The sequence below is a fragment of the Zonotrichia albicollis genome, chromosome Z (assembly GCF_047830755.1).
Source record: "Zonotrichia albicollis isolate bZonAlb1 chromosome Z, bZonAlb1.hap1, whole genome shotgun sequence".
Taxonomy (NCBI): Eukaryota; Metazoa; Chordata; class Aves; order Passeriformes; family Passerellidae; genus Zonotrichia; species Zonotrichia albicollis.
The window spans coordinates 16,015,971-16,042,649 of NC_133860.1; the positions used below are offsets into that span (position 1 = coordinate 16,015,971).

The 26,679-nt window shown below is 62.3% G+C and overlaps 4 protein-coding genes across 5 annotated transcripts; 3 read left to right on the forward strand and 1 right to left on the reverse strand.

The window, feature by feature from the left end:
* Positions 1-1,498: 1,498 nt before the first annotated feature.
* TMEM8B (transmembrane protein 8B) lies at positions 1,499-11,681 on the reverse strand. Its single transcript, XM_074533224.1, has 13 exons — positions 11,476-11,681; positions 7,979-8,168; positions 6,710-6,917; positions 6,440-6,573; positions 6,047-6,306; positions 5,441-5,796; positions 5,046-5,142; positions 4,714-4,837; positions 3,260-3,402; positions 2,590-2,768; positions 2,358-2,504; positions 2,167-2,283; positions 1,499-1,996 (listed from the first exon to the last, which is right to left on the reverse strand). The coding sequence occupies exons 1-13, from the start codon at positions 11,564-11,566 to the stop codon at positions 1,661-1,663; spliced, it is 2,382 nt and encodes a 793-aa protein (XP_074389325.1). The 5' UTR covers positions 11,567-11,681; the 3' UTR covers positions 1,499-1,660.
* A 2,089-nt stretch (positions 11,682-13,770) lies between these two features.
* Positions 13,771-18,282, forward strand: TAF1C (TATA-box binding protein associated factor, RNA polymerase I subunit C). Its single transcript, XM_074533222.1, has 14 exons — positions 13,771-14,006; positions 14,090-14,183; positions 14,322-14,428; positions 14,520-14,615; positions 14,708-14,778; positions 14,864-15,111; positions 15,186-15,296; positions 15,408-15,531; positions 15,641-15,712; positions 15,830-15,965; positions 16,060-16,188; positions 16,334-16,508; positions 16,642-16,779; positions 17,068-18,282. Exons 1-14 carry the CDS (start codon positions 13,875-13,877, stop codon positions 18,237-18,239), a joined length of 2,805 nt encoding a protein of 934 aa, XP_074389323.1. The 5' UTR covers positions 13,771-13,874; the 3' UTR covers positions 18,240-18,282.
* A 166-nt stretch (positions 18,283-18,448) lies between these two features.
* HINT2 (histidine triad nucleotide binding protein 2) lies at positions 18,449-20,068 on the forward strand. The gene is made up of 5 exons (XM_005496496.4): positions 18,449-18,543; positions 19,322-19,480; positions 19,567-19,671; positions 19,748-19,820; positions 19,925-20,068. The coding sequence occupies exons 1-5, from the start codon at positions 18,490-18,492 to the stop codon at positions 20,014-20,016; spliced, it is 483 nt and encodes a 160-aa protein (XP_005496553.1). The 5' UTR covers positions 18,449-18,489; the 3' UTR covers positions 20,017-20,068.
* A 3,173-nt stretch (positions 20,069-23,241) lies between these two features.
* SPAG8 (sperm associated antigen 8) lies at positions 23,242-26,585 on the forward strand. Of its 2 annotated transcripts, XM_005496504.4 has the most exons (7): positions 23,242-23,346; positions 23,726-24,176; positions 24,782-24,944; positions 25,027-25,072; positions 25,185-25,299; positions 25,415-25,477; positions 25,561-26,585. In XM_005496504.4, the coding sequence occupies exons 1-7, from the start codon at positions 23,306-23,308 to the stop codon at positions 25,708-25,710; spliced, it is 1,029 nt and encodes a 342-aa protein (XP_005496561.2). In that variant the 5' UTR covers positions 23,242-23,305; the 3' UTR covers positions 25,711-26,585. The 2 variants fall into 2 exon arrangements, with proteins under 2 accessions (XP_005496561.2, XP_014129302.2); XM_014273827.3 differs by having other exon boundaries at positions 25,415-26,585.
* The last annotated feature ends 94 nt before the right edge of the window (positions 26,586-26,679 follow it).

Genomic DNA, 26,679 nt, shown 5'->3' on the forward strand with positions numbered 1-26,679 from the left:
CAGTGGACTTAATTAAAAAATTAATCCTTAATCTGTCACCTGGCCAGACAGGACATTCTGTATGGCAGAGAGAGAGCTGCAGGGTGAGCTCAGGGGGAAGGAAAGTGGCAGATGGAGGTTCCCCAGTCCTTGTACAAAGACTGGCGTTCCTGCCCAGGCTGCCCAGCTTACTTCCACTCCAGGCGGGCTCTCCATGGGCATAGCCCCCACCAAGGCCCAGAGACAGAGGCAGCAAACCCCTGAACTCACCAGCACTGCCATGGTCCTCACCAGCTCATCCCTCCTCCTGCTCTGCCAATCCCATCCCCACAGTCCCCACAAACGCCCAAGCCCACCCTGCTCTGGCCAGCTGGGGCCCAGCTCCCAAGAAGCAGTTTTAATTAGATTGCAATCCTATTACATAGCTGCCTGCCTGCCTGCAGTTGCTAATCCTGTTAAGCATCCAGTAAATCTCCCTGTGCCGGGCTCTGTCCCCAGGGGTACAGGGAGGGGGGCTGCTGGCGGGTGGGCTCTGCTCAGCCAGGATGTGGCTGGGAGGATGCAAGCTTTGCCTCAGGATTCCACCATGAAGACCCCTGCAGGGCTGAGAAATTCTCAGGAGATTGGGGAAGTCCCCAGAGGGCTGAGAAGTGTCAGTGAAACTTTCCCTGTCCTCCCTGGACCCCTCTGAGCTGCTGATGCAGACTGAAACCCCCCTGTCCTTGGGGTGCACACACAGCCCAAGAGTGTGTCACCACACCACAGTCGCCACCGGCTGCAGTGGGTGCTGAGCCTGCAGGTCTGCCTGTGAGCCAGACAAGGAGCAGGTGCTGAGAAAGGGCTGTCCCAGCCTGGTCACAGGGTGCAGCCCACACAGAGCCCTCCCGCTGGAGCCCAGTGCCCTGCAGAGACAGTGCTGGGGGCAACAGCAGGAACACAGGGTCACTGGTCTGGGTGACAGTGACATGTGGGGTGCTGAGGCAGGCTGTCCCAGCACTGGGGTGACACTAACAGGCTGTGGGCTCCTGGGGATGGGCCTTTGAAGGCAGAGGCCTCTCAGAGCTCTGTACTGCCATGGCAGGCAGCAGCAGCACCCAGTGGCACCTACCCCCCTACAGCTATGGGCTTGCCACAGTCCTGCAGGCTTGGAGAGGATCCTGGATGCTCTGGTACAGCACAGCTGCTCCCAGGTCAGGCATTACAGCCATCTGTGAGGGCACAGTGTCCCAACAACGACATCCCAGCCTTGCAACCTGTCATGGCAGGAGCCAAAATACTATAGTCTCTGCTCCCCACCTCCTGCCAGCCACTTTGCTCTGTTGGAGCTGCATCAGCTCTAGAGCAGCCACCACAAAGTGGCAGCTCTGACTGAGAGCCAGAGACTGTTGCCATTCCTCCCCTCCACACTGAATCATATTCCCTCAGCAACTCCATGGCCTGGCAAAGAGAGGAATGTGACCTAGCTCAGCCTTGAGACCCCACAGCTCTGCCCCAGACTGAGCCACAGCAACCCCTGGAGACAAGTTCAATCAGGCTGTAATTGGAAGAACAGGTTGGCACAAGTGGCTGTGTGCCTGTCCAGAGGAGTCCTGGCACCCCAGAGAGGGGTGGCCAGCAAAGACAGTGGGTGCTGAGCCCCACAGGGCTGCTCTCCAGGACAGAGGAGTCTGAGCTGGTGCCATCAGCTGGTACAAATACTGTTGATGGAGGCCACAGCGGGGTCGACGAGGCCTAGCTCCTCCTGCTCGTTGATGCAGAGCTGGTACCCACAGCCCTTGCGCCGGGGCAGGGGCCCCAAGCGCCGGCTGGGCTTGGCACGGGGCGGCAGCAGGAAGCCGACGCTGCCGGCGATGAGGAGGTGCCAGATGCTGTGGATGTAGAAGTAGTTCTCCTCTGTCTCCACGAAGGCGTAGAGCAGCACGGCCGCCGCCGCGATCAGCGCGCCCGGGCACAGGTAGAAAGCCCAGCGCTTCCAGGTGGGAGGGTAGCAGTGGCGGCGACGGATGGTGCGAGCCGTCTGTGGTAGGGAGAGGACAGGCTGGAACAGGACACACAGCAGGGACAGGCACGGCCTCTGTGCCATGGTGACACACCCCTCAGGAGCCAGGGTTCATGGGGAAGGGTGAGGGCAGCAGAGGGGAGATGCTGAGCGCAGCCAGGATGGGAACGTAAGGGACATCATCTTACCCAGGCGACGGCCATTATCCCCAAAGCGAAAAGGCTGGGCCCCAGAAGGTTCCAGAGCCCGTGACGGTCCATCTGCAGAGCCATGGACAGGAGCATGGCCCCCAGCAGGTACAGCACCTGTGGGGCAGTGGGGCACCCATCAGGATAAATCTCTCCCACGCCTGCCCTACATGCTCCCTCCCCACACTTGCCTGCTTGACTATGGGCTGGAGCCGGGCCATGGCGATCACAGTGACCCAGACAGACATGAGAGAGCCCAAGAAGTCACAAAACTGCAGCACATCATACTCCATGATGCAGAACACCACAATGCCTGGCTGGTCGCAGGCATGGTAAAACTGGGGTAGCAGGGAAAGGCTGTGAGAGCTGCCCTGCACAGCCCCAGCCCTTCGCCTGCCCCTCAGCTGCCCCCCACACACTCACAGTGGAGAAGAACATGGTGAAGATGTAGACAGCAGCTTCTAGGAGGTAGTGGCTGCGGACAGCAATGGCCACGGGAGGCACAAACATGACATTGCTGAGGCACAGCAGCAGCGTGGAGAGGAGCTGGAAGCCGTAGGAGAAAGCCTCAGCGTTGTCCGTGCAGCCCCAGCCGTTCCAGCCTGTGACCAGGGAGAGAGAGCTGCCATCACCACTGCAGCACTCACAGGGTCGGGGGGGTAAGCAGGGAACCCCCTTTCCAGCACCCTGCAGAGAGCTGCCATGAATGGACTGCTGGGAAGGGAAGGGAAGGGAAGGGAAGGGAAGGGAAGGGAAGGGAAGGGAAGGGAAGGGAAGGGAAGGGAAGGGAAGGGAAGGGAAGGGAAGGGAAGGGAAGGGAAGGGAAGGGAAGGGAAGGGAAGGGAAGGGAAGGGAAGGGAAGGGAAGGGAAGGGAAGGGAAGGGAAGGGAAGGGAAGGGAAGGGAAGGGAAGGGAAGGGAAGGGAAGGGAAGGGAAGGGAAGGGAAGGGAAGGGAAGGGAAGGGAAGGGAAGGGAAGGGAAGGGAAGGGAAGGGAAGGGAAGGGAAGGGAAGGGAAGGGAAGGGAAGGGAAGGGAAGGGAAGGGAAGGGAAGGGAAGGACGCAGGGTCCGTGGGTGCCGGGCTCAGCTCTCACCAGCCTTGCACTCGCAGGCAGCATACAGGTAGTTGTTGGTGCGCAGCAGCTTGCACTGGCCGTAGATGCCGCAGTCGTTGATGCAGGGTGAGAGGTAGGCACGCAGGTACACCTCAGCTGTCACATTGGTGCACGGCTCAAACCTGCGGGGTGGGAGAAAGGGATCAGCCCTCACCCTGTGCCCTTGAAGAGTTCCTGCCTCTACCAAAGCCACCTGTCTCACCCAGACTTGGCAGGTGATGGGAGACCGAGGGACTGGGCAAGCTTGAGAATGAGATTCTTTGGTGCTGCGTGGGTAGCTGAGACCTGGTCCCCAAGGATCCTGAGTGCTTCAATTGCTTGTGCCAGCCTGAGTGAGCAGGAGGAACGTGGCCATGCTTAAAGCCCTTCTGCCTTTAGAAGCACACTCAGCTGGTTCCTATTTCATTTGGCTTTTGCTGTGCAAATACTATGCCCCACCCTGCAATGGCCATTTGTGAGCCCATCAGGGAAGGACTGACTGTGGCTGGCAACTCAGTGTGAACTAGAAACGCAGCAGAGTCAGAGCAGGCACACCAACCCTACTGCCCTGGGCTGCCCCTGCACCAGACTCTGGGCACTGCCAGCACTCGTCAGCTCCAGCACACCCCGAGCACAGGCAGCCCCACAGGCTGACAGCATGTACCAGCTGCTGGCTGGGCACACACAGGCACCCCAACACGCACAGGTATGCACACTGCCAGCTGCACGTGGGTCTGCTGTCCACTGACTGTGTCCTCACACAGTCTAATCAGCACATGTGTGAGTGCAGAACACACACAGCCCTGACTGCTTCAGCAAAGCCCTGACTGCTTGTGCAAACCGGAACATGCACACAGAGCTGGCTGCACACATGCACCCAAACATGCATGCAGCACCATCCGTACTCATGCATCCTTGCACGTACAGAAACACACACAGGCCAGCCTCACTCTTCCACAAGGCTGCAGGCAGACACAGAGACCAGGAACAGAGCCACAGCAGTCCCTGGAGATGCTGAGCAGAGCCCCAGCCAGACCAGAGATGGTCCCTCACTGGCAGAGCAGAGCCCTGTCCTCCCAGCGACAGCCCGGTCCCCTCCCAGGCACGGGTACAGATGGGCCGTGCCGCGGACGGGGGCGGAGAGAGAGGCGCTGACAGATGCCCGGCGTTCGCGGGCTGACAGGCGCTTCCTAACCGCGAGACAGAGGGAAGAGCCGCGGGGACCCGCAGATGGCCAGGCAGACGCGAGCCGGAGCCATCCGTGCCCACGCAGCGCTCACACGGTGACATGCGGTGACACGCGGTGACACACGGCCCACAAAGCCACGTGCACACAATGAGCAGAGACAGCAGCGCAGGGCACATGGCAACCACAGATCCACGGCAAGCACGGGTCACGGTGAGGACACCCCCCTCGGGCACAGGGAGGAGATGAGCTGCTCTGGGGCTCTTACCCGTGCTCCGTGGCACAGAGCGAGCGCAGGCTCAGGTACCAGCTGCCGGTCTGTGGGTAGGGGATCCGCAGGCGGCTGAGGCTGGCTGTGGCATTAACGGAGAGCAGGAAGCCTGCCAGAGACTCTGCAGGCCAGAAGAGCTCGGGGTGAGCAGAGCAAGGTGCAGCCCCCTGCCCTGGACAGAGCTGGAGTAGGGACAGAGTACCCTGTGCCAGGCTCCAGGGCCACATGCCCCCATGGTCTCTGCAGCCTCCCCCCAGCCAGCCTCATGCCAGACACAGGGGCTGTGACCCCATGGACATGGCAGGATGGACATGCACAGCCCAGCCTACCTGTCTCACAGGTGACCGAGGTGTTGTCACCAGATGTCAGTGGGACTCCATGGTTCAGACACCCAAACACTGTCACATTCTCACCACACAAGGAGCTCTGACGGCAGAGGAGATGGCCTTAAACCAGTGCCATGGCTGTCCCCTGCTCTGACAGCACTTGGATCCCAGCACACCAACTAGCAGTGCCCTAACCCATTGCCCTTCACCCAAGAACACCCCAAACCTGGGCCTTGGAGCACCCTAATCCATTCTCCATCACCCAAAAACTTCACAACCCCTGCCTGTGACCCCAAATATTGTTCTCTGCCCTGCTGCAGCCTTGACATCACCCATCTTCCATCCTGCTCCCCATCCCAAGCCACCATGACTCCCCAGGGTATATGTGGCCACCTCACCACGTTGAGCCGCAGCTCCAGGTTGAGCACCCCACCACTGTCCAGCACTGGCAGGAGGTTGATGACGAAGACAGCGGGGCGGTCGGGCGGCACTGACACGTTGGGCCCAAAGAAGATGTAGAAGTGGACAGAGAAGGTGTCCAGCTCGTTGCGCAGCGTGGGCCGGACAGGCCAGCACCGCTCCTCCGTGTGCAAGGTGACAGGGATGGGGAGCGGGTGCTTGGTGTCGTTGGGGCTGGTGGGCGGAGGGCTGTCCCCCAGCGCCAGCCCGCCTGCCGAGCCAAAGGAGTGGGGCATGTTCATGGAGGCGCTGGAGGGCAGGAAGGGCGGCCGGGCCAGGCTGGGTCGGGAACAGTCTGGAAGGACAGAGCCATCAGCATCGGCACCACACAGCCCCAGCTCACTCTTAATTCCCACCTTTCCTTCTTGCCCACCATTCATCCCCATTTGCAACCCAGCCCCAACAACTCACAGCATTCCCATCTCTGCAGAGCTGGATATAACCCTGTGCCCAGCTGCAGACAGATCCTGAGGGCATCCTTTAGCCCCGACACCAAAGCAGAGCCAAGACCATGCCTCCACCCACACTTCCACACGCACCCTCACCTGTGAGCTGCACGGTGACCTGGAAGGAGACAGTGCCTGGCACCCCAGGGTGTTTCTCCACCAGCACGTAGTACCAGTGCTGCCAGAAGGGCAGGTCCTGTGCCAGCTGGCAGGGAGTGTGTTCCCGGCAGTCCAGGGCTGTGGAGTTGTGCAGGGGAGGAGCCTTGGCCCGCACACGCAGAGAGAGTGGGCAGCCCTCGGCCCCACGGCACCGCAGCACCTCCACGAGCACTCGCGATGTGTAGCTGGGCACAAAGACCCTGCGGGACAGCAGTGCCAGGCTGTGACCATCACTATGGACTAACAGGGCTGGGGAGGGAAGCAGAGGGATGGGACACCCCCATCTCCCCCCCCTGAGAATGCCCCCTCTGTAGGTGACTTTCTCACACTCACTTGTAGAGGCAGGAGCGGTTGTGGGGGGCCATGATCTGCTCGGTGACATGACCGGGGTACAGCACCGCGATGTTCACCAGGCGCTGCACGATGAGCTGTGGCTGGAAGAGATACTGGCACTCCTCGTAGAGCCCCTGCAGCAGAGGAGAGTCAGCACAGGGCAGGGGGCACAGGGCACTGCCCCCACTTGGGACACCTGCCCTGGGCACTGCCAGCGCAGAGCAGCCAGACCCCAGCCCTGCCCCACCATGATCCCTCCAGGCCTTTCACCTTAACGGAGATCTTGCCCTCATCCTTGGGTAGGTGGGCAGCCAGGAACCAGTCCCCGGGCAGTGGGCTGGTGACATTGAAGACGCCTGTGGTGCGGTTGGGCAGGGTCCAGGTGAGGGTCAGTGCAAAGGAGCCAGGGACGGCCGTGTCCCTGGGGAAGTGCGTGTGCAGCGGGTTAATGACAGAGGGAGCCCCTGAGCGGAAATACCTGCAGGAGAGACGGCAGTCAGCAGGGTGTAGGCTGGCCAGTGTGTCCTACATGTGGGTGTCTTCCTGTGTGCTTAAAGACATCTGGGAAGCTGGGACCTTTCTGGAGACTGAGCCTTCCTGAGTGGGTGTTCAAGCAAAACAGTTCATCTGTGACAGGCACAGAAGAGTGGAGCCTGCATTGGTCCTGGGAAGATGAATCATGGGGAGAGAGCGTACACGTTGTCTGGGTTTTGGCTGGGATAGGGTTCATTTTCTTCTGAGTGGCTGGTACAGTGCTGTGTTTTGGATTTAGTATGAGAACAATGTTGATAACACACTGACGTTTCAGCTGTTGCTCAGCAGCGCTTACCCTAAAGCCCTTTTCAGTGTCTCATGCTCCACCAGAAACGGGTGCACAAGATGTTAGAAGGGAGCATAGCCTGGAGAGCTGACCCAAACTGACCAAAGTAATGTTCCATACCATACAGAACATATTCTGCTCCATATAGAGCTCCTGCCCAGTGTATAAACTTGGGAGAGTTGGCATGGAGCCACCAACCACTGCTGGGGGGGCAGGTTGGGCATCAGTCAGCATGTGGTGAGCAATTGTGTGATGAATCACTCATCTTTCTTGGGTTTTATTTCTCTCTCTCCTTTTTGTTACTGTTGTTATTATTATTATTTTTGTAGCTGTTTTATAATTAGTGATATTGGCATATTTATTTTGATTAGTTAACTGTTTTTATCTCAACCCACGAGTTTTACTTTTTTTCCATGATGTTCTCCTCCCCACTGGGGGAGCAGGGGGTGGGTGAGCGAGCAGCTTCATGGTACTCAGTTGGCAACCTGCTCTAGTGGAACATGTCCCATGGTAGCAGGTTGGAACGAGATGATCTTTAATGTCCTTTCCAACCCAAAGGATTCTGTGGTTCTATGATTCTTTGACTCTATAGGTACACATGCTTGTGAAAGCAAAGAAGCAGGCAAGAGCAGGCAAGCTGAGGGGGCTGAGGGGCAAATCCAGGCAGGAGCAGCAGAGGCAGGCAGGAAGGATACAGGCAGGCTAGGCTGCTTACTCACACGGTGATGCTGCGGTCTGGGCATTGATCCCCAAAGGTGCCACCTTGCTCCTTGAAGGTGATGAGGTTCCAGACAGCAATGACTGTGTCCTCGGGAATGTGGAAGTGGAAGAGCTCGATGCTGGCAAAGGAGCGGAAGGGGCTGAGCTTGCGTGGTGTGCGGGTGAAGTAGTCGGTCACAAAGAGCCCGTCTGCAAAGGACACCCAAGCGGCTCTCAGTGGGGCAAAGGGTTGGGGAGGGGGTTGTGGAGCACCCCCCCAGAGCAGGCCCACCACCCAGGCTCTGACTGTGTCACAAGCATCCAGCAGCCTGAGGCAGGAGGGGCTGGGACAGTGCCATTTCAGTGAATGCCCAGGGCTGATGTCAGCTGTCCCCAGCTGTGTCACCCAGCCCTGGCACAGTCTGCATCATTCCTGCTTCAGCACAGCCCCAAGTCCAGTTCACTGAACTGCGGGCACTGATTTGCAGTAGCCTGAGGAGCCCACGGTCCTGGCTGCTCATGCTCTGCTCCCTGCATTTTACCTGTAATAGCAAAGGGACATTCTTCATGGCTTCAGCTATGCCCTAGCAGGTCAGCTCCCACAGGAACACTCCTTCCCCCTCATCTGCCTGCTGGGGAAGCTCAGCACCGATCCCATCATAAAGTGCAGACGTTCATCCTTGAGCCACAAGAAGAAGGAGCAGGCAGAGCACTTCCTGCACAGCCTCCCAGCTCTCCCATGGTTTGTGGAGGAGGAACGGTGCACATATGTGTGCACATATGCACACGTGGGTGCTGTCTGCGTGCACGGCAGAGTGGAGGCGTGCAAGCCCACGCCCAAGGGGGTGTGTGCCTGTGCACAGCCCCATGTCTGAAAGATGCTTCCTGCAAGCCCACGGCACAGGTGGGGGCCACCTCCCCCTGACAAGCTGCCTGACAGGTCGATTTTCAGGGATTTCCAGGAGCCCCAGCAGCAGTGAGACAGCCACTTCTTTGTCACAAGGGAGAGCAGGACTCGAGACAGGAGCCATAACTTCACCTACCATTACCACGCAACACCAGTGCCAGCCTGGGAGACCCATCCATTTTTCTCTAGAGACACAGCAAGAATGAAATACCCCTCTTCACAAGCTACTGGAAAGGGGGTGGCCAACAGAGGGTGGGCTGGGAGCAGGTCTGTGCCCAGGAGAACTCGTCCAGCATGAAATGGGATAGCTGAGGAGAGGGTCTGCTTTGCACTACATGCTCTTGGCTGGGAGTGTGCGCATGTGCTTGTATGCACGTGTGTTTGTGCTGCGTGTGTGCAGCCCCAGCAGGCTGTACACTGACATGCATCTGCTCCCTTGTCTGGAACAAAGGCAGCTCCCCCTCCCCTTCACTCCCAGCCGGCACAAGCCAGGCATGAAACACCTGTCTCCTCAATGCAAGAGCATCCGATCCCAATTTCTCCACCAGGTACCACCTGGTCACTCCACAGCCCCACGTGGGGACAGTGACCTGGCAGGGGACCCCAGGGAGGGTCTTGAACATAACTTCAGAAGGAGAACTGGGGGAAGGACCCGGAGCTACCCAGTGCCAGCACAGCCCCCATACGCTCTCTCACCCAGGGCAAGGTGAGGGATGTGGTTGCACGGAAAGGGTCAGTCTGAGGTGGCATGGCAATGCAGCCAGAGCAGGGGAAAGGTGTGCTGGAGGATGGACCGGGATTACTATCCATGGAAGCGCAGTGGATGGAAGGAGAAAAGCCAAAGCCCCTCTGCTTCAGGCCGGCCAGCAGCCTGAGCCGCAGGACCCCAGCACCGCTGCTGCAGCCTCGGGTCGCGGCCGGCGGTCAGCACCGCGGACAGCTCCGCGCCGGCGGTCAGCACCGCGCGCAGCTCCTGCTGCCGCCCCGCCGTGGCACCGGGAATCGGCAGCCCCGGCCAGCTTCCCTCCTTCCCGGGGGATGCCCCCTCGAAGCCCCCAGGTATCCTTCCGCATCTCGGTCACTAAGCCAGCTCCCTGCCCCACAGCCTGCTCCTGGTCTCATACTGTCGCTGATGTATCCCCCGCACATGCTGACGCCCCGCTGGACACACACCCCCGCTTCTGCAGGCTGTCCATCTCCGCTGCCCCCTGCGCGCACACAGCCTCCTGCCCTGCATCTGCAACTCCCCGGGCCCACTCTCTGCCCACGCACACGCCTCCGTCCCAGGGCGTTCCACAGCCTGTGCACTGCCTGCGTCCTCCTCGCACACACAACTATGCGCCCCACTGCTCATCTCCAAGGCAAGTCTCCATGCCCCACTGCATGGGTACACCGTGCCCCACTGCAGGCACATCCACGCATCCCATTCCACAGACATCCAGTACCCTGTGCACAGGCATCCCTGTGTCCCATTATGCAAACAGCTCCCTGCAAACGCATCTCTGCCCATCGCACCCACCTCATGACCCAGTGTGGGTGTACCCTGTGTCCCATGACACCCCACACCCAGCTGGGGGCACCTCTGTACTCTGCAGCATATCTGCCCCAAACCGCACTGCACGCTGCCCCATCCCTTGTGCCACACTCACCGTGTCCCATCACAGGTGCACCCCACATCCCAGGACGGCAACCCCCACAGCTGCACCCTTGCGCTCCATTCTCACCCACACCCTGCCCCACTGCATGCAAACCTCACACCCCATTGCTCGTGTAGCTCATCCCAAGCTACGCATTCCAAGCGCATCCCCTGACTCCCACCACATGGCGCCCCGCACCCCACACCTGCAGCCCTTCTGCCCACCCCATCTCACCCACTCCCTGCCCCACCGCACGCACACCCCGCATCCCATTGTTAGTGTACTTCACACCCATCCCAAGCTCATCCCTCTGCCCCGTGACTCACACTTCCAGGCCTCCTGCCCACCGCGCACACCCCCGTGCTCCATTCCCACCTGGCCCCAGCCCCACATCCCATTGCCCGTCTGCGTGCACACCCCACATCCCATTGCCCGTCTGCCTCACGCCCGCTACCCGCTCATCCCGCTGCCCCACGGCGCGCTGTCCTGTGCTCCGCCGCACGGACCCTGCGCCCCATGCCTGCATCCCCCTGCCCACCGCGCACATCCCGGCGCTCCAATCCCACCCCCGCACTGCGCGCACACCCCACATCCCACGGCTCCCGTACCTCACACCCATTCCAAGTTCATGCCCTGCGTCCCGCCGCACGCACCCCGCGCCTCACAGCTCTTGCCCAGCGCACACAGCCCCGCGTTCCGTCCGCAGCCGTCCTCCGCCTCACTGCGCGCACCCCACACCCCACGGCTCCCGCGCCTCGCACCCATCCCGAGCTCATCCCTCGCGTCCCGCCGCACGGAGGGAGCCCCGCTCTCCGCTCCGCCGCCTCTCCCACCCGCCGCACACGCGTCCCCCGCGGTACCGCCGAGCCCCCGCCGCGCCGGCACCCACGGCGTGCGCTCCCGCGCCCCGTCCCGTGCCCGCCCCGCCACCCCACACCCGCGCCCCCCGCCCCGGTCTCCCGGCGGCGCTCACCGGCGGCGGGCGGCGGCAGGAGCAGGAGCGGCAGGAGCAGCAGCGGCAGCGGGAGGCGCTGCCCGCCGCCCCCGCCGCCCCGCCAGGCCATCGCCGCCGCCGCCGCCGCCGCGGCTGCCGTGGGGCGCGCGCCTCCGGCCGCCCCGCCGCGCACCGGCGGCCCTGACGTCACCCGCCCCGCCCACTGGGCCCGCCTCCCGCTCAGCCATTGGCCATCTGGCACGTCAATCAGCGGCGGCGGCGCCACGCCCCGCCCGCCCCGAGAAACAATTCCCCCCCCCCGTTCCCCCCGGGATGGACCCGGCGCTGACCTGGGCACGGGGGGACAGCGACACGGGCGGGAATGGAGATGGGAAGCTGCGGGAAAGGGACACCAGGCTGGAACCCGAGATATGGGCTGGGAACTGGGGCATAGGGCTGGGGACAGGGACACGGCGCTGGGGACGCGGGCATGGGGCTGGAACAGAGCGGGAACGGGGGTACAGGGCACGGAGACACCGTCTGGGGCAGGGACACGGGCTGAGGCCGGGAACAAGGCGCCGAGGGCAGGAATGTGGTGCTGGAATTGGGATACGGGCTAGTAATGGGGTCACAGGGCTGGGGGCAGGGACATGGTGCTGGGGACAAGGATATAGGCTGAGAACAGAGATATGGCGCTGAGGGACAGGAACATGGGGCTGCAGACATGGACATAGGTTGGGAGAGAGGGACATGGGGCTTGGACAGAAGCAATGACAGGGGACAGTGATGTGGGTCTGGGGGATAGGGACACGGGCCTGGAGACAGGCATATGCCCTGGGTACAGAAATATATAATGGAGAGGGACATGGAGCTGTTGGCATGCCCTGGAATTAGGGAAAGGGGTGGGAGGCAATGAGGGCTGCCCATAGAGCTGGAGGTAATGGGGCTACCTACCCCACAGGGCTGTGTAAGCGGGTCAGGTGGTTTTCTACCAGTGGCTACCACCTTCTTAAAGCAAATTGTAATTGTAATCGCCTGCAGGGATGAGGGCCTCTTGACTGGAAACGATCTCATCACACTTTCCCAAACTCCCCTGACATCATCCCCAGACTCTCCTGACATCACCATCCTCCTGGGCCACAGTGGAGGCTGAAGGGAATGCTACTGCTCATGGGAATGCTCCTCTCTCATCCCGTGCTCCCCATGGGGCACCCTGGGAGCTTCAGCAGGAGCAACCACCCCAGCCTGACTGCCCAGCAAACCTCCCCAGAGCACAGCCCCTCTCTAGGCATGGCTGGGGGTTCCATCACCAGTGCAGATCACAGCTCTGGGGCCAGTGGCCTCTGGCACAGGGATGTACAAGGACCATTGAGGAGAGAGCTGGTCATGCTCTCCTTGGGAAATGGACAAGGGAGCTTGTCCCCCTTCCAGATATTCCCCAAAGCTCCAGGGTCCCATCAGAGCCCCGAGGGACTAACCTGAACTCTGTGTGGGTTCCCATGGGGGCCAGGTGGGTCCCTCAAGGGGAGGCAGCAATGACTCTGTGGGGAGGAAGGAGCATAGAGCCAGGGTGAGAGTGGGTTCACTGAGGCCAGGCAGGGGTGAGGAAAGGCAGGCTGGGACTGGGGACTGGCACACCCTCAACCTTCCAGGAGCTGCACTTCAACTCCACAAGCCTCAGATATTTCAGACTATCCCATGGACCCACACACCCCATTGGAGTGTGGGGTGCCCCATGGGGGCACAACTGGGGCCACGGAAAACCAGGTGTGCCCTTGGCAGGACGCACAGGGGCTTTCACCGCTTTCAAGGGGAGCAGAGGGAAGGAAACAACGCCCGTCCTTCTCCCCGTGCCCCGGCGGGGTCCTGTCCTGATGATTCCTCAGTGCCGGTCCTAGTCCGGCCCTATCCCGCTGTTCTCTGTGCCCAGTCCTCTCCTAGTTCCACCACCTCTCCTGCCTGTCCCGGCCCGTTCCCATCCCGGTTTCACCACTTCCCCTGCCTATTCCCATCCCGGTCCCACCACTTCCCCTGCCTGTTCCCATTCCCATCCCAGTTCCACCATTTCCCTTGCCCATTCCCGTTCCTATTCCCATTCCCCTTCCCGTTGCCGTTCCCGTCCTGGTCCCACCCCTTCCCTCACCCGTTCCCGTTCCCGTCCCGTTCCCATCCGGTTCCAGCTCCCATCCTGTTCCCGTTCCCGTCCCCGTCCCTCTCCCCCTGCCGGCCGTGCTCTTTTACCCTCCGGCCGCCAGGGGGCGGTAGCGCCCCGCGTGGCCGTGCCTCCAGCGGCGCTCTGGCCGGCACTGTTCCCGGGCGCTGATTGGTGGCGGCGGCAGCAGCGCGACGGTGACGCCATTCTCGGTGGCCGGTCCGTCCCCGTGGGTAGCGGGAGCGCCGGCCCGGCCGCGTGCTGCTCCGTGCCCGGTGCCGCGCCCATGGAGTTCCCGGCCGCGCTCTTCCCCTCATACTTCACCGCTGGCCCGCCGCGGGAAGAGGGCGGCCCCGCGCCGGTCGCCGGCTGGGGAGAGCACGGGCAGGTGCTGGAGGCTGGCCCCGGGCGCCGCCAGGTGAGACCCTGCCGCGGGGCTGGCCGAGGGAACGGGCAGGACGCTCAGGGGCCGCTCTGACTCTCCCCCTTCGCTCCCCACAGGCGCAGCCGGCGTTCGTGCCCCGCCGCGGCGCGACGGGCGAAAGGTGGGAAGCCGCCGAGGCTGCGGCCGTGCCGGTGCTGCTGCCCAGCGAGGGTGAGAATAGCGGGAACGGGAGGAGCTCGGGGGCTGGGGGGAACGTGCCTTCCGTCTCTGTCGCTGCCGCTGCCCCGCGGTGCTGAGCGGCGTCACTGTGCTCGTGTGATGTCGAGCAGCTCTGCCTTCTCCGCACAGGCTGCTGGATCCCCTCGCCTGCGCCTCAGGACATCCTGTACCGCAGCAGCCTGTGCAGGAAGCTCCAGGCAGGCAAGTCTGGAGCTACTCTGGACTTCGCCAAGCAGGTGGGACTTGAGGTGTTGCATCCTGGCATGGACCTGGGGGGCAGCATGGGACCTTTGCACGCACTGACCCTTTCCCTTCCCTCCCACACAGCTGGGTCATTTTTTTGTGGATCACCCAGAAGATGCTTTTGGCTCCCTGGGGCGTCTGCTGCACAAGAACTTCTACCTGGGGAATGCCAAGTTGAAGGTCATTGTCTGTCTAGGGATTAACAGTACTGTTCCCCACCCTTCCCCTTGCCAGGGGACTGCAACTCTCAGACTCTGCCCCTACTCCTGTAGAGACCAGCCCGGAACAGCACCATCCGGATGACGGCCCTGGTGGAGGACATCAACTGCCTGGAGGCCCGACGGTGAGTGTCCCTCTGTCCCCTGCCCTGCAGAGGTCTGGGGAGCTCCTGCTCTGTCCCCCCACCTGATGCTGTCCATGCCCTGCAGCGGCTGCCCCCGGCAGCACTTGGCCTCCCGCCTGCGCTGGTTCTCCCACCTCTGTCGTGACTGGCTCTTCGAGGTGCCGCTGGGGCTGCTGGCAGACTGCCTGCACGAGGAGCTGGCGCAGCAGTGGTCCAACCTGCTCTTTGATGACAGCCTCACTGGGGGGGCACTGGCCTGGTTGCCCTCTGAAGATGGGAAGACACCTGTGGGCCGCCTGGTGCACCCCGGAGGGCAGGCCATGAACCACCTCTGTATCCTTCCCCATGAGGTGTTCCTGGGGCGGGAAGTGGGGATTGTGTTGCACTGCCCTTAGTCAGCACCTCAGATTTCCAGGATGTGGTGCTGGAGGAGCTGCCCCACGCCCAGGGCTCCCCAGCGCAGTTTGAACTCAGCGGGCGCATCCGGCAAGTGGCTGCAGCCCGTGTGGATGGGCAAGGTGAGACATGCCCAGGATCCACATCTTGAGGCAGACAGGATGGAGGGAGGAGGGGCAGCAGGGGCCCCCTGGGATGCTGCTGGTCACATGCCACCTCCTTCCCTACGACAGATTTTGTTGGGGTTCGCTCAGACTACCACTGTGGTGTTTGGAGGGTGCCAGGCAAGACAGGAGCAGCTCCTGCCCCGCTGAAGGTGATCCGCACTGATGTGCCTGCCTCCAGCCTCACTGTCAGGTAGGTGCTGGAGGAAGGGTTATTGCAAGGAGGGAGCTCTGCTGGCGCAGCCCTGCTCTGTGTGGCAGGTTCTGTGGCCCCGGGTGATGCTGTGCTCCCTGTCCTGCAGCCCTCACCTTCCCGGGGAGCTGTCTGTCTGCACCCAGAGCGGGACCGTCTACCTTTGGAGCATTGAGACTGGGTGAGAGAAGGCACTCAGGGCTGTCTAGGGACTCCTTCAGATGGTGGAGTCCCAGGGAGTGGGAGGCCAAGTGACTGGGGCAGCCTCCCCCATACCAATACTACTGTCTCCCCACAGGCTGCAGCAGCTGCGCCATGACCCCCAGACCATGTTTTTTCGGGACCATTCACCCTGGCGCTGGAGTGACTTCACTGCCCATCCACGGGTGCTCAGCTGTGCTGACCGCACAGGCCTGCAGTGCCTGGATGCCCGGGTAAGCTTGGGAGGGTGGGCATGGGGCTTGGGGCAAGCAGGTAAGAGGGTTTCACAGCCCAAAGTGCTGACTGTGCCCTGTTCCACTGCTGCAGGCCCCCAAGAGATGCCACTTTGACTTGTTCAAGGTGGGCGAGGAAGCTGGCTGCCAGCAGGGCGAGCGTGTGGTGCTGCCCATGTACCTGGGCAGGGCTCACCCCTCACAGTACCTTGTCACCACCCAGGTGAGTCCCACCACAGCTGGGAGCTGGGGAAGACATGCCTCACAGCTGTCTCCCAGTGCCTACGGGGCATGAGGATCTTCCGTCTGAGGGGAGCTGCCGTGGTGTGTTGAGGTGTGTCCTGTCTGAGCCAAGACTTCTGTCCTAGTTCTCCATGTATGTGCTGGACGAGCGGTTGCCACTGGTGCCTGTTCTGAAGTGGGCACACATGATGAAGGCCCCTCCGCTCTTTGCTCACCTGATGCCAGGGAAACCTGGGAGGAGCCACAAGGTGCTGCTTGGTGCATCCCGCACACAGGAGCTGCTGCTTCTGCAATACTGGGGTAAGAGATCAAGCTCCAGGGGTGCTGCAGAGCCAGGGCTCCTCTGTGCCCACATCCCTGCCTCTTTGCTGCTGGGATCAGCTGCTGCTCTGGCATCTGTGCTCACCAGACAGTTTTTGGGGTGTTTCCACAGGGGGCAGCCAGTCGGCCTGTCAGCTGTCGGGGACTCCACAGAAGCTGCACAGCATCGCAGAGTGCCTGCAGCACCTGCCCACCCAGCTCCCACACCGCCACCACCTGCTCCAGCAGCGCCTCTCAGCCCCTGCAGCAGGTGGGTGTCCCACAGTGCCCCAGCCTGCAGGTCTTCATGGAGGAGAAGGTGGAATGGAGTGGAAGTGTAGCCTTTGTCTTGGCCTGGCTGGAGGGTGGGTGAAAAAGCAAGAGCAAAGCCCTGAACAATGCTGTGGAAGCAATTAATGACATAGAAAAGAATGTACATGGCAGGAGCCAGCAGTGAGGGTGACCACTGAAGGGTGGAGGCAGTCCCCACTGCTGGCCAGGCTCCTGAAATATTCCTAGGAGCAGAACCCTGGTGACAATGCCTTTCCTGTTCCTGCAGGACTGGCTGCTACGCTGCAGGAGGATGGACCACGCAAGTCCATGTTGATTTTCCAGCTCTCTGAGGCTGGGGATGTCTTCTGCCAGAGGCTGATCCACAAGGCAGCACAGCCTCCTGCACCCCCATCGAGGGATGAGGCCACAACAGCCCCTGGCTCTTCCCCCCTCTTCGAGGCTCCAGCCAGCAGCCCACATGGCTTGGGCAGTGAGGGAGAAGAGGAGGAAGAGCAAACATTCTACTTGCCTAACCTGGAGGTGATTATCCACGAGGAGGAGGAGGACGTGGGCACACCAGAACCCCTGGAGGAAGCTGAACTACTGCAGGAGCCCTGTGCCAGCCCCCAGCCCTCACCAGCAGTGCCCAGCCCAGCTGCAGCCCTGCGGTACCGCCGCTGGCTGAGGGCCCTTTCCAGGGCCTGGAGGGAGCCTCCCCGGCACACCTGGCCCCCCAGCCTCAGCCAGAGGCGCCTCTTCACCCGCAGAGATCTGGAGGGGCCAGCAGGCCCCAGCAGCCTGCAGAAGCAGATGCGCCAGCGGCTGCGCCAAACCATGCATGAAGGGGGCCGCATCCAGCGCTGGGAGCCTTTGGCCCTCCAGCCCACTCCCCTGCCACAGACCCTGGAGCTGGCAGGGGGTCCGGACCCCCTGAGTAACCGCCTGACATCAGCTTGGGCTGGGGACTGGGACCAGTGGTGGGAGGAGAGGACGAGCTTCAGTGTGGCACAGAGACAGCGGGCGCTGCGGGAGCGGCGGCGGCGGCAGAAGCGAGCTCAGGGCCACCGCAGCCTTTCGGCCAGCTTCACCTCCTCCCTCACCTACCAGTCTGAGCTGTCCGAGCTGAGTGATGTGGGCCCCTCGCTGCTCTCCCCCGGCCGCCCTCCCAGTCTCTCCCAGGAGGGCTCACCACCAGCAGGCAGCCCCCCAGTTCGCAGCCGCCCGCCCTCACCAGCGCCCGACGAAGCCCTGCTGTCTTCACAGAGCCTGCGCTGCCGCGGCATCCCCAAGGAGCGGCGGAAAACGTTGCGGGACTACTTGTCCGTGTGGGCCGAGGGGCCCCCCGAGCCCCCAGAGCTCCCTGGCAGCCAGGCCAGCCAGCTGTGCTTCCCTTCTTCACAGAGCCAGGTGTCCTCCGCCTCGCAGCCCCGCCGCAAGCGCCCACGAATGGGCTTCTGAGTGCAAATAAACCTGCTTGGCACAGCCTTCCTCCCGGGGTCCTCCATTGTTTGATCAAGGCACACTCCCTTAGGGGCTGGGGAGGTCGGGGCGGGACGCCCGGGGTTGCGACTCCCCTCGGAGCGGGAGTGACCATCTTCCGCGGTCGGAGGGCCCCCGCCGGGATGTTCCAACGCGAAGGTTGCCCACATGCCCGGCGTGGTGGCGCTTTAAGGGGGCGGGTGCAGTGCCGGGGGCGGGAGCGGCGGCCATGGCGGCGGTGCTGGCGCGGGGACTGGTGCGGGGCGCGCTGCGCCCGGCGCAGGTGGGCGCGGGGAGACGCGGGGATGGGGGAATCCCGGGGTAAGGGGGGCACACCGGGGTGTGCGGGGTAACAGGGGCACCGGAGCGGGTCCGCACCATCCTCGCCATTGCTTACACCTTCGGGCAAAGTCCGCGGCGGGCATGAGCGCCGGTCCGTGCACCCCTAGGCCGCGGCCCGCGGCCTCGGAGCACCCGTGGGTATCCACCCCCAGCCCAGCCTGCGCCCCCTTGGGCTCAGCCGCACCCCCAGGGCACAGATCTCTGTCAGGCCCGTAGACAGCCCCCTGTTAGCCTAGTGAGCACAGCCCACTGTCCAGGCTGTGGACAGTCGCCTGTCACCCCGTCAGCACAGCCCGCGACCAGCCCCCTGGGCATCTGCCCCTCTTACCCCTATCACTGTTACCCCCGTGTGCACCTCCCTGTTGCCCCATGTGATACCCCCTGTCAGAGCCAAGCATCACTCCCGTGTGCACCCCACCATCACCCCTATATACAGCCCCCCAGGACCCCTGTATGAATCCCACCACTTTCCACATGCATCCCCTATCACATTCACCATCACCTCATGCATTAGTCCGATCACCCCCACGTGCATCCCTTGCCATTATTACAGCATGCACTAGACATCAGCCTCCTGTGCATCCCCCCACATGTCCCCTGCCACCCCCACTTGCATCCCACCATTACCCCCATGTGCTCCCCTCCGTCACCCACCCCCAGGGCTGTGTCCTTGTCCTTGTCTCTGTGGGCACAGGCTGTAAGCTAGGTATGCCCCGCAGCCCCAGCGGTGCTTGTCGGCGCCCAGCAGGCGGGACGGGGAGGTGGGCAAGGCACAGCAGGCAGCAGCAGCTGGCGAGGAAGCAGGAGGGCAGCCCACCATCTTCAGCAAGATCATCGACCGCACCATCCCTGCCACCATTCTCTATGAGGATGACAAGGTAGCTGGGACAGCAGGAGCTGTGTCCCCACCGGGGCAGGGGGGCAGAACCCACGGGTGTGAGGCTTACCCTGCTCCCCCTGGTAGTGCCTCGTCTTCCGTGATGTGGCCCCACAAGCCCCCGTGCACTTCCTGGTGATCCCCAAGCGTCCCATCCCCCGGATCAGCCGCGTGGGTCCCCAGGACACTGAGGTGAGTTTGGAGAGGGCCCTGAGACATTGGTGGTGGGCGTCATACAGTGCTGACCCTGCCACTCCCCCTCCTTCAGCTGCTGGGGCATCTGATGGTGGTGGCAGCACGCACGGCACAGGCAGAGGGGCTGGCTGATGGCTACCGCCTTGGTGAGTTAATATCCCCTACCGTGCTGTGGGGCAAGACCCTCACTGGTGCTCCTGGGGGGCTGGGGACAAAGGAGGTGGCCTGACCCTTGTACCTCTCCTGACAGTAATCAACGATGGGAAACATGGCGCACAGTCTGTCTACCACCTGCACCTCCATGTGTTGGGGGGGCGGCAGATGGGCTGGCCCCCTGGCTAATGCCCACTACCCACTTGCTCTCCAATAAAACATCTCCTTGATGGTAACTTCAGTGGCTCTGCGTTGGGGTGGCTTTATTGGGGGTGGAGGTGGCTGGCCTGAGTTGGGCAGGGTTGGCCTCCATTGTTACAGCAGTAGAGCTGGTACTCTGCTTTTTGCAGAGGGTCTGGGCTCCCCATGTACCAGCCCCACAGTTGAAGCAGAAGGGTTTTGTGAGGCTGCTCACAGGCAAAAGACTCATTTTGTTGCTGGGCTGGGAGAGCAGGCTGCGTGCCACAAGGTTGTCCCCAAGGTGGAGAACATCCTAGGGGTGTCAGTAGTGCGCCACGTCCAGGGCTGCCCAGCCAGCCCCATTGCCACCACGCAGCCCCAGCATCCCTGAATGCCCCTGCTCTGCCACAGGTTGCCCCCTGCACTGAACACTGATGTTTCCCTGCTTTTCAAAACCAGTTAATTGCACTAGATTGATCTGAATGCCCTCAGAGCAGGCTTGTTGACTGCATGTGTACTTCTTGTCCACCCCAGACGGGCCTCTCTGGGAGCTCCCAGGAGGATCATAACCCTGAGCAGAGCACAGGGCAGGACAAGCTGTGTGGTGGGTGGACCAGCTGCCCCCTCTGTGTACACATACCCATGTACTCCCCCACTGTACTGCTTGAGTGTGCCCTGCCATGCAAAACCCAAATGCACTGCTCACCCCAGACTCCCCAGCTACCCACCTCCGAGGGAAACTCACTGCACTGCTCACCCCAGACCCCCCCCAAGCGCACACCGAGGAAAACACAGTGTACCCTTCGCTGCAGACCCCACAACCGTGAATCACCGATGGAAACTGCACACCCCAGAGCCCTCTGCACACAAAGCCCCGCCGCTCCGAGCACGCACAGCGCTGTTTACAGGTCTTGACCGGGGCTGGGCCCACACGTGTCGGCGCCGGCCCCGTGAGGGGAGCACACGCGGGGCTCGGCGCATGCGGCCGCCGCTCCCTGCCGCGTGCCTCCCGCGTCCGCTGCTCCGTGGCCGCCTGCCGGGGCTATATTTAGTGGCAGGGGCCGGTGCTGGCGCGGTGCACGGCCCACCTGGCACCGCCGTCGGGACCGCCTGGGCCCCCGCCAGCCGGCGCGCAGGGGACCGCAGCCCGCCGGGGAGAATGGCGGCTCTGTTCATCCCCCGGCTCGGTGGCGCTGGCGGCGGGGGGCCCCCGGGAGCTGTGTGGGGCTGTGGCAGACCCCAGTCACTTTCCACACATACACACCCAGTATAGTATGGGGAATGTTTTCGGGATGTAAATGAGCCTTAAAATTGTTGATACTGCTGCTTCCTGCCTCTAAGGCTCAGCGCGGGCTGGGGCCGCTCTTGAACTGAGGGCAGCCCCGAGTTCAGCCTTTGGGATATGTACCCCAGAGAGGGTTGGGTGTCCCTGGCGAGATGGGGACGCTAAAGAGGGGCCAGGGATCCCCAGGACATCATCCCCCAGGGCTCACCCAGAGCAGTCCCACAGGGAGTGCTATACTGGGCACAAGGCATGGGCTGGCACGCGAGGTCAGGGCCAGTCGCCTGCCATCGTGTTTCTTCCTGTGCCAGGTTTATTTTGTCAGTCCCCAAGCAGCGGCAGAGCAGGACAGTGGGCACAGCCCCATGGGGCCGAGGCGGGGGGGGAAACGGGGCCCAACGGCTGTTTTGGTTCCTCAGCCGGAGAGGATCACAAATGACGCAAGTTCCCAAAAGAGCCGGGCGGGGGGGCTGCGAGGGATGTGTCAGCCGGCGGCGAGAGGCAGCCAGATGTGCTACAGCAGCTCCAGGGCTGCTGCCCCGAGCGGATGCTACCAGAGCACAGCCCCACAGTGATGCCCCATAGACCATGCCAGGGTGATTTGCCCCCCAGTGGGCGCGCATACCCGGGGTGGCATCGCCAAGCTCCCTGTCCCACGGTGTACTTTGGTGCTGTTGGTGTCCCTTCAGTATCCCTCAGGCACCCGTGCTGCCTAGCCACGGGGGAGCCCAGGGGTGTTTGGTGAGGAATCTGAGGATGCTCCTAGGAAGACCACGAAGGGATGCAAGCTGGGACAGGATCCCCAAGCTGCCACCCCTGGGGGCACCCTGGCACCAACCTCTCACCAGGGGAAGCAGGGCTTATGTGGCCCCAGCATGAGGAAGCCATGAGATGAGCTTGGGACATGTCTCCCATTTCTTCCTCCTCCCTGCAGCTGTGCAGCAGATGGGCTTGGAGGAGCCCCTGCTTGGCACGGGGCCGAGGGCCCGCAGGGAGGAGCGGTCCCCAGCGGGGGCCCCCCCAGCCCGCCGAGGCCAGAAGGACCGAGCACATGCCCAGCCAGGAAAAACAGAGGCCCCAGCGCGGAGCGCACGGTGCCCCGTCGGCACACACCGCAAAGCGCTGGAATAACAGCCCTCGCTCCCGAGCTCTCCGCCCGCTATCAAAGGGCCCTTCTTCTGCTCGGCCTCTGCGGGGATGGGGCCGGGGGCCCATCGAGGGCTGGTGGTGAGAGAGGCTGCTGCTCCAAGCCGGCGGGCACGGGCTGCACCCAGCCAGGCGCCGGGCACATCCCGCCCCATCACCCTAGGGCAGCTGGGAGTCCCTGGGGCAAGTGGGCATATTCCACTGCCAGGCCCAAGTAGTGTGGCGGTCACTTGGGTCAAGCCGTGGGGAGCAGTGTGTCCTCAGGGGCCCTGGGCACATCCCTCCTGCTGCTTCAGTGGGGCTGGGCTGGCTCTGCCGAGGTACTGAGCACTCCCGAGAGACCCCGCGACTAGCTTTGCCCCAAGTGCACCAGCACAAGATGGTACATGGACCCCAGAAGTGGGGACAGCCTTGATCCTATAGCGCAGCATGGACACCTCTCTGTCCCTGCAGCCCTGCGCCCCCATCCCTGATACTCCCATCCTTCCGCACCTCCGTGCCCTGTACCCCCGTCCCTCCGTGTCCCTGCTCCCCTGCCCCACACAGCCCCGTCCCCCACGTCCCTGCACCCCGTTCCCCACACGGCCCCGTCCCCCGTACACCACACAGCCCCCTGGCCCACACAGCTCCGTCCCCTCTCACCGCCCGCTCACGCTGACCACGCCCCGCCCCGCCCACTCATTCGAGACCACGCCCATGATCCGTTTAACTAATCCTCTTGTCCCGCCCAGTTTGACACATGGCCACACCCCCTCCATGTTCTCTCCGCCAATGGGAGGCGCCCTTGCGCGCGGCTCCACCCCCTCCGGGCGCGGGGCCGCCGTGCACCGTCTCCATGGCGAGAGGCGCGTCCCGCCGCGCGCACGCGCAATGGAGGGGAGAGGCGGCTGCAGGCGGCGAGAGCCCATGGGGTAACCCCGGGGGAGAGCCGGGGCAGGGCCTGTGGAGCGCTGGGGGCCAGGGCGGAGTGACATGATGGTGGCCCCAATCTGTGGGGAGGTCGGCTGCAGGAGGGGTCTGAGCCCAGGCAGGGGGGTGGGAAGAGTGTTGCTGATGGAGGTCAAGGGGACAGAAGGGAGTTACGGAGGGGAAACCCCTCGAAATGACATGCCCAGCAGCAGGCTCTGCTTCTGTCGCCCAAAAGGAGTGGAATCCATTGCTCCAGTGTGGGGGTGACACTGCAGAGGACCCGGGGTCAGGACGCGGCCTGTGCTGGTAGGGGCTGGGGACGCGGTTGGCAATGGCGGATGGGCCGCGCTGCCTTTCCTCAGGGTCTGTTCCCATCTGCAGGGGCGCTCTGAGCAGCCATGTGGGTCCCAGAGGCCATGAGGAGAGGCCACCGCTCTGGGTCCAGGGTGAGGAGCCCCTGCCTGAGGAGAGGCTCCCGTACAGCGGGGAGACGCTTGCAACCACCACCAAGAGGCTCCGGGAGATGTCAGAGATAGCCGAGCCGCCCTGGGAGATGTCAGAGATAGCCGAGCCGCCCCAGGAGATAGCAGACACAGATGAGCTGCCCACTGTGCCCCTATCAGCCGTGCCCAGCAAGGTGCCATCCCGAGAGATTAGGAGGAATCCCTCTGAGATCAAGCTGCCTCCCTGGCTTGGAAAGTGGGGGACTGGCTCCGAGGAGAAGTCCTCCGCCACACTGCCGGCGCTGCCGCCCACCCCATCCACGCCAGCAGAGAAGCCCAGCCAGGCGGTGCCCCAGCGGAGCCGTGTGACCCATGACTGGCAGAAGGAGGTAACTCTATAAGGGAAAATGCCCCATCGTGTCCCACATGCTGATCTTGTGAAGCTCCCTGCTCCTGCACAGACACATCTCTTTAAATAGCCACCCGGATGACCTTGAGTCCAGCAGGATAGAAAAGGGATGAAACTCAATAGCACAAAAGGCACAGGCAGCACGTGGGGAGTAACAGTAAGGCAGGAGGGGAGCTGGGATCTCACTGCTGGGAGGAGCTGTGTGTCATGGCTCATCACAGTGATGCGGGGATGCCTGCTTGGGCAAGACAAGCTGGGGGGCACCTGATAGACCAAACTGTGCCATAGCCTGGGGACTCCATGGGTTGTTTCAAGTGCCGTAAGAGCGCTCGCCCAGGGGCAGTCTGGGCACCCAGGTGCTTGGGACTGCCATACAAAGCTGGCTGTCCTCCACCAGGCAGCACAGGTCAGCCCTGCCCAAGCTGTGTCCCTGCTCCAGCTTTCCCAGGCTTCTAGCCAGAAAGATAACACCTCTTTACAGCTTATGCCTCTAGGGCTATCAAAAGCATAAAAGCCAGGAGCAGACATGGGGAAATGCAGCATGGGCTCCTGCCTCCTTCCACAGCCCCCACTGACCATCCCTAGGTAGTCGTGGATCCCCTGGACTCTCGGCCAAGGAAGGATTTGGGCAGTGAGGACTTACAGCGTGGCTACGATGGACTGCCAATCCACCAATTTCTCTCCTCAGTCACTGACAGCTCCCCCCCGAAGGACTGCCCAACCCTCAGGGCTGTGCTGCTGGGGCAAGGTGAGGCTGGCCCCCACAAGCCATGTGCAAAGGCGGCAGGGGAATCTTAGCTAAGAGGCTGACGGCACCTTCCCCTCTGCAGGGCAGCGGAAGGCCGCATTGGCATCCATGCTCTTCAAGAAATACAGGCAAGCCTGCACACCCGCATGAGACCCTCCCTTGGGGCTGTGCCCCGGAGTAGGGGACCTGGGGAGGTGGGGATCCCAGAGCTGAGAGGTGTGGGGTCTGCTCTGACTGCAGCAAGGAGATGGAGGAGGAGATTCGGCCCTGCCCAAAGCGCATGGAATCTATCTCCACCACGCATGATGACTACTGTGCCATGGGCTTCCAGTCCACACCCCAGCCCATCACCCAGGTACAGTCAGTAGATATCCCCCCCAGCAGCTTGCAGCAGCCTCCAGGGAGGTGGCAAGGCTCTTGTCCTGCTGAGCATGCCATCCCCTCCGGCTCACATTTTGCTTCCACTGCAGCGTCACGATTACTTAACGGAGCAGCCAAGCAGCTTCTGGATGGAGCAAGCCCGTGGACGGCCGGTAAGGCTCCCACCACCCTGTCCTGCCAGTACCCTGGGACTCTCAGCTGCTGAAAGAGATCTCTCCAATTCTCTCCTCTCCAGGGTGTCACTGCCCTCTTCGGCACAAACATTCCCTTCAAGAGGAATGCAGACTTCTCCACTCCCATTACCATGTACTTAGGGCATCCTGAGCCCTTCAACCTCTATGACCCCTATGACCCCCCGAGCAGACAGCTCCAGCCCCACAAGTAATAAAAAACAAGGGGACACAGGTAGTCCCAGCACCCTTGCCTACTCCAAGGCTGTTTCAAGCTGAATGTTTGGAGGGGGAGCACTCTGTCCCTGGGATTCTCAAATCCCCTGAGAGCATGAAGCAAAATGGAAAACCCTTCAGCCCTGTTGCAAGTCACTGTTGACCAAAAACACCCTGTGGTCCCAAGATTTCCTCCTTAGGCATGGAGGCAGAGCCCTGGCACAAGCCCCATCCCCTGGGACACGTCCCCTCCCGGCGCACGCAGGCAGTGGGTGACAGGCAGCCGTTGTTCCAGTCCCCAGGCACAGGTGTGTTCCAGTAAGAGGCGGCAGCGGGGCGGCCAGAGCATGAGCTCAGAGGAACGCACTGCAGCCCTCACGCCAAAGCAAACCCACGGCAGCCCTGCCTTCCCAGCACCGCCCAAGCCCTCAACAGCCGCTCTGCGACCGCCCAGCACTGGCTCCCCATGCCCACACTCCTGCCCTGCACCGCAGACAGACCCCCAGGATACAATCTCTTGGGATGTTTCAGGCAGCTGTCGCCAGCCCAGGCTGAGTTCCATATTGGCATTTCCCCGGCCTCCTTCCCCACTTGGCATGCTGGGGCAGAGCGAAGTAGAGGCCACAGGACAGATTGATCTGGGGAAGTTTGTATTTCAACAAAATAGTTGCAGCAAGTCCTATATTTACACCTGGAGGAGGGATGGGTATTTACATGACCCAGTGGGGTTATATACAGGGGAAAGGGAGACTGGGGAGGGGGGGAGCTGCGGCATTGAAGCCTGACCTGGCCAAGGAGTCAGTCTTGGCAGGAATCCCCATTTCCCCCCACCCCAGGGAGGGGTTGACATGGGCACAACTTCTGCTGGGGGCAAGGTACTGAAAAGAGAGGGCAAAGTGCCCTGCGGGGCAGCCAGGCCCCGGAGAAGCTCAGAGCCAGCTGAGCCACAGGGGAGAGGGCAGGGGTGG

Coding starts and splice junctions, on each gene's coding strand:
- TMEM8B (XM_074533224.1), bottom strand. CDS start 11,566: ATGGCCTGGCGGGGCGGCGGGGGCGGCGGGCAGCGCCTCCCGCTGCCG. Junction 2,284..2,357: donor TCCAGCCCATAGTCAAGCAG/GCAAGTGTGGGG, acceptor ACTGCCCCACAG/GTGCTGTACCTGCTGGGGGC. Junction 1,997..2,166: donor GGATAATGGCCGTCGCCTGG/GTAAGATGATGT, acceptor TCCCTACCACAG/ACGGCTCGCACCATCCGTCG.
- TAF1C (XM_074533222.1), top strand. CDS start 13,875: ATGGAGTTCCCGGCCGCGCTCTTCCCCTCATACTTCACCGCTGGCCCG. Junction 15,297..15,407: donor AGCCCGTGTGGATGGGCAAG/GTGAGACATGCC, acceptor TCCCTACGACAG/ATTTTGTTGGGGTTCGCTCA. Junction 16,189..16,333: donor AGTACCTTGTCACCACCCAG/GTGAGTCCCACC, acceptor CTTCTGTCCTAG/TTCTCCATGTATGTGCTGGA.
- SPAG8 (XM_014273827.3), top strand. CDS start 23,306: ATGGAGGGGAGAGGCGGCTGCAGGCGGCGAGAGCCCATGGG. Junction 24,177..24,781: donor CCCATGACTGGCAGAAGGAG/GTAACTCTATAA, acceptor GACCATCCCTAG/GTAGTCGTGGATCCCCTGGA. Junction 25,300..25,414: donor CACCCCAGCCCATCACCCAG/GTACAGTCAGTA, acceptor CTTCCACTGCAG/CGTCACGATTACTTAACGGA.
- HINT2 (XM_005496496.4), top strand. CDS start 18,490: ATGGCGGCGGTGCTGGCGCGGGGACTGGTGCGGGGCGCGCTGCGCCCG. Junction 19,672..19,747: donor TGGGTCCCCAGGACACTGAG/GTGAGTTTGGAG, acceptor CCCCTCCTTCAG/CTGCTGGGGCATCTGATGGT. Junction 19,821..19,924: donor GGCTGATGGCTACCGCCTTG/GTGAGTTAATAT, acceptor CTCTCCTGACAG/TAATCAACGATGGGAAACAT.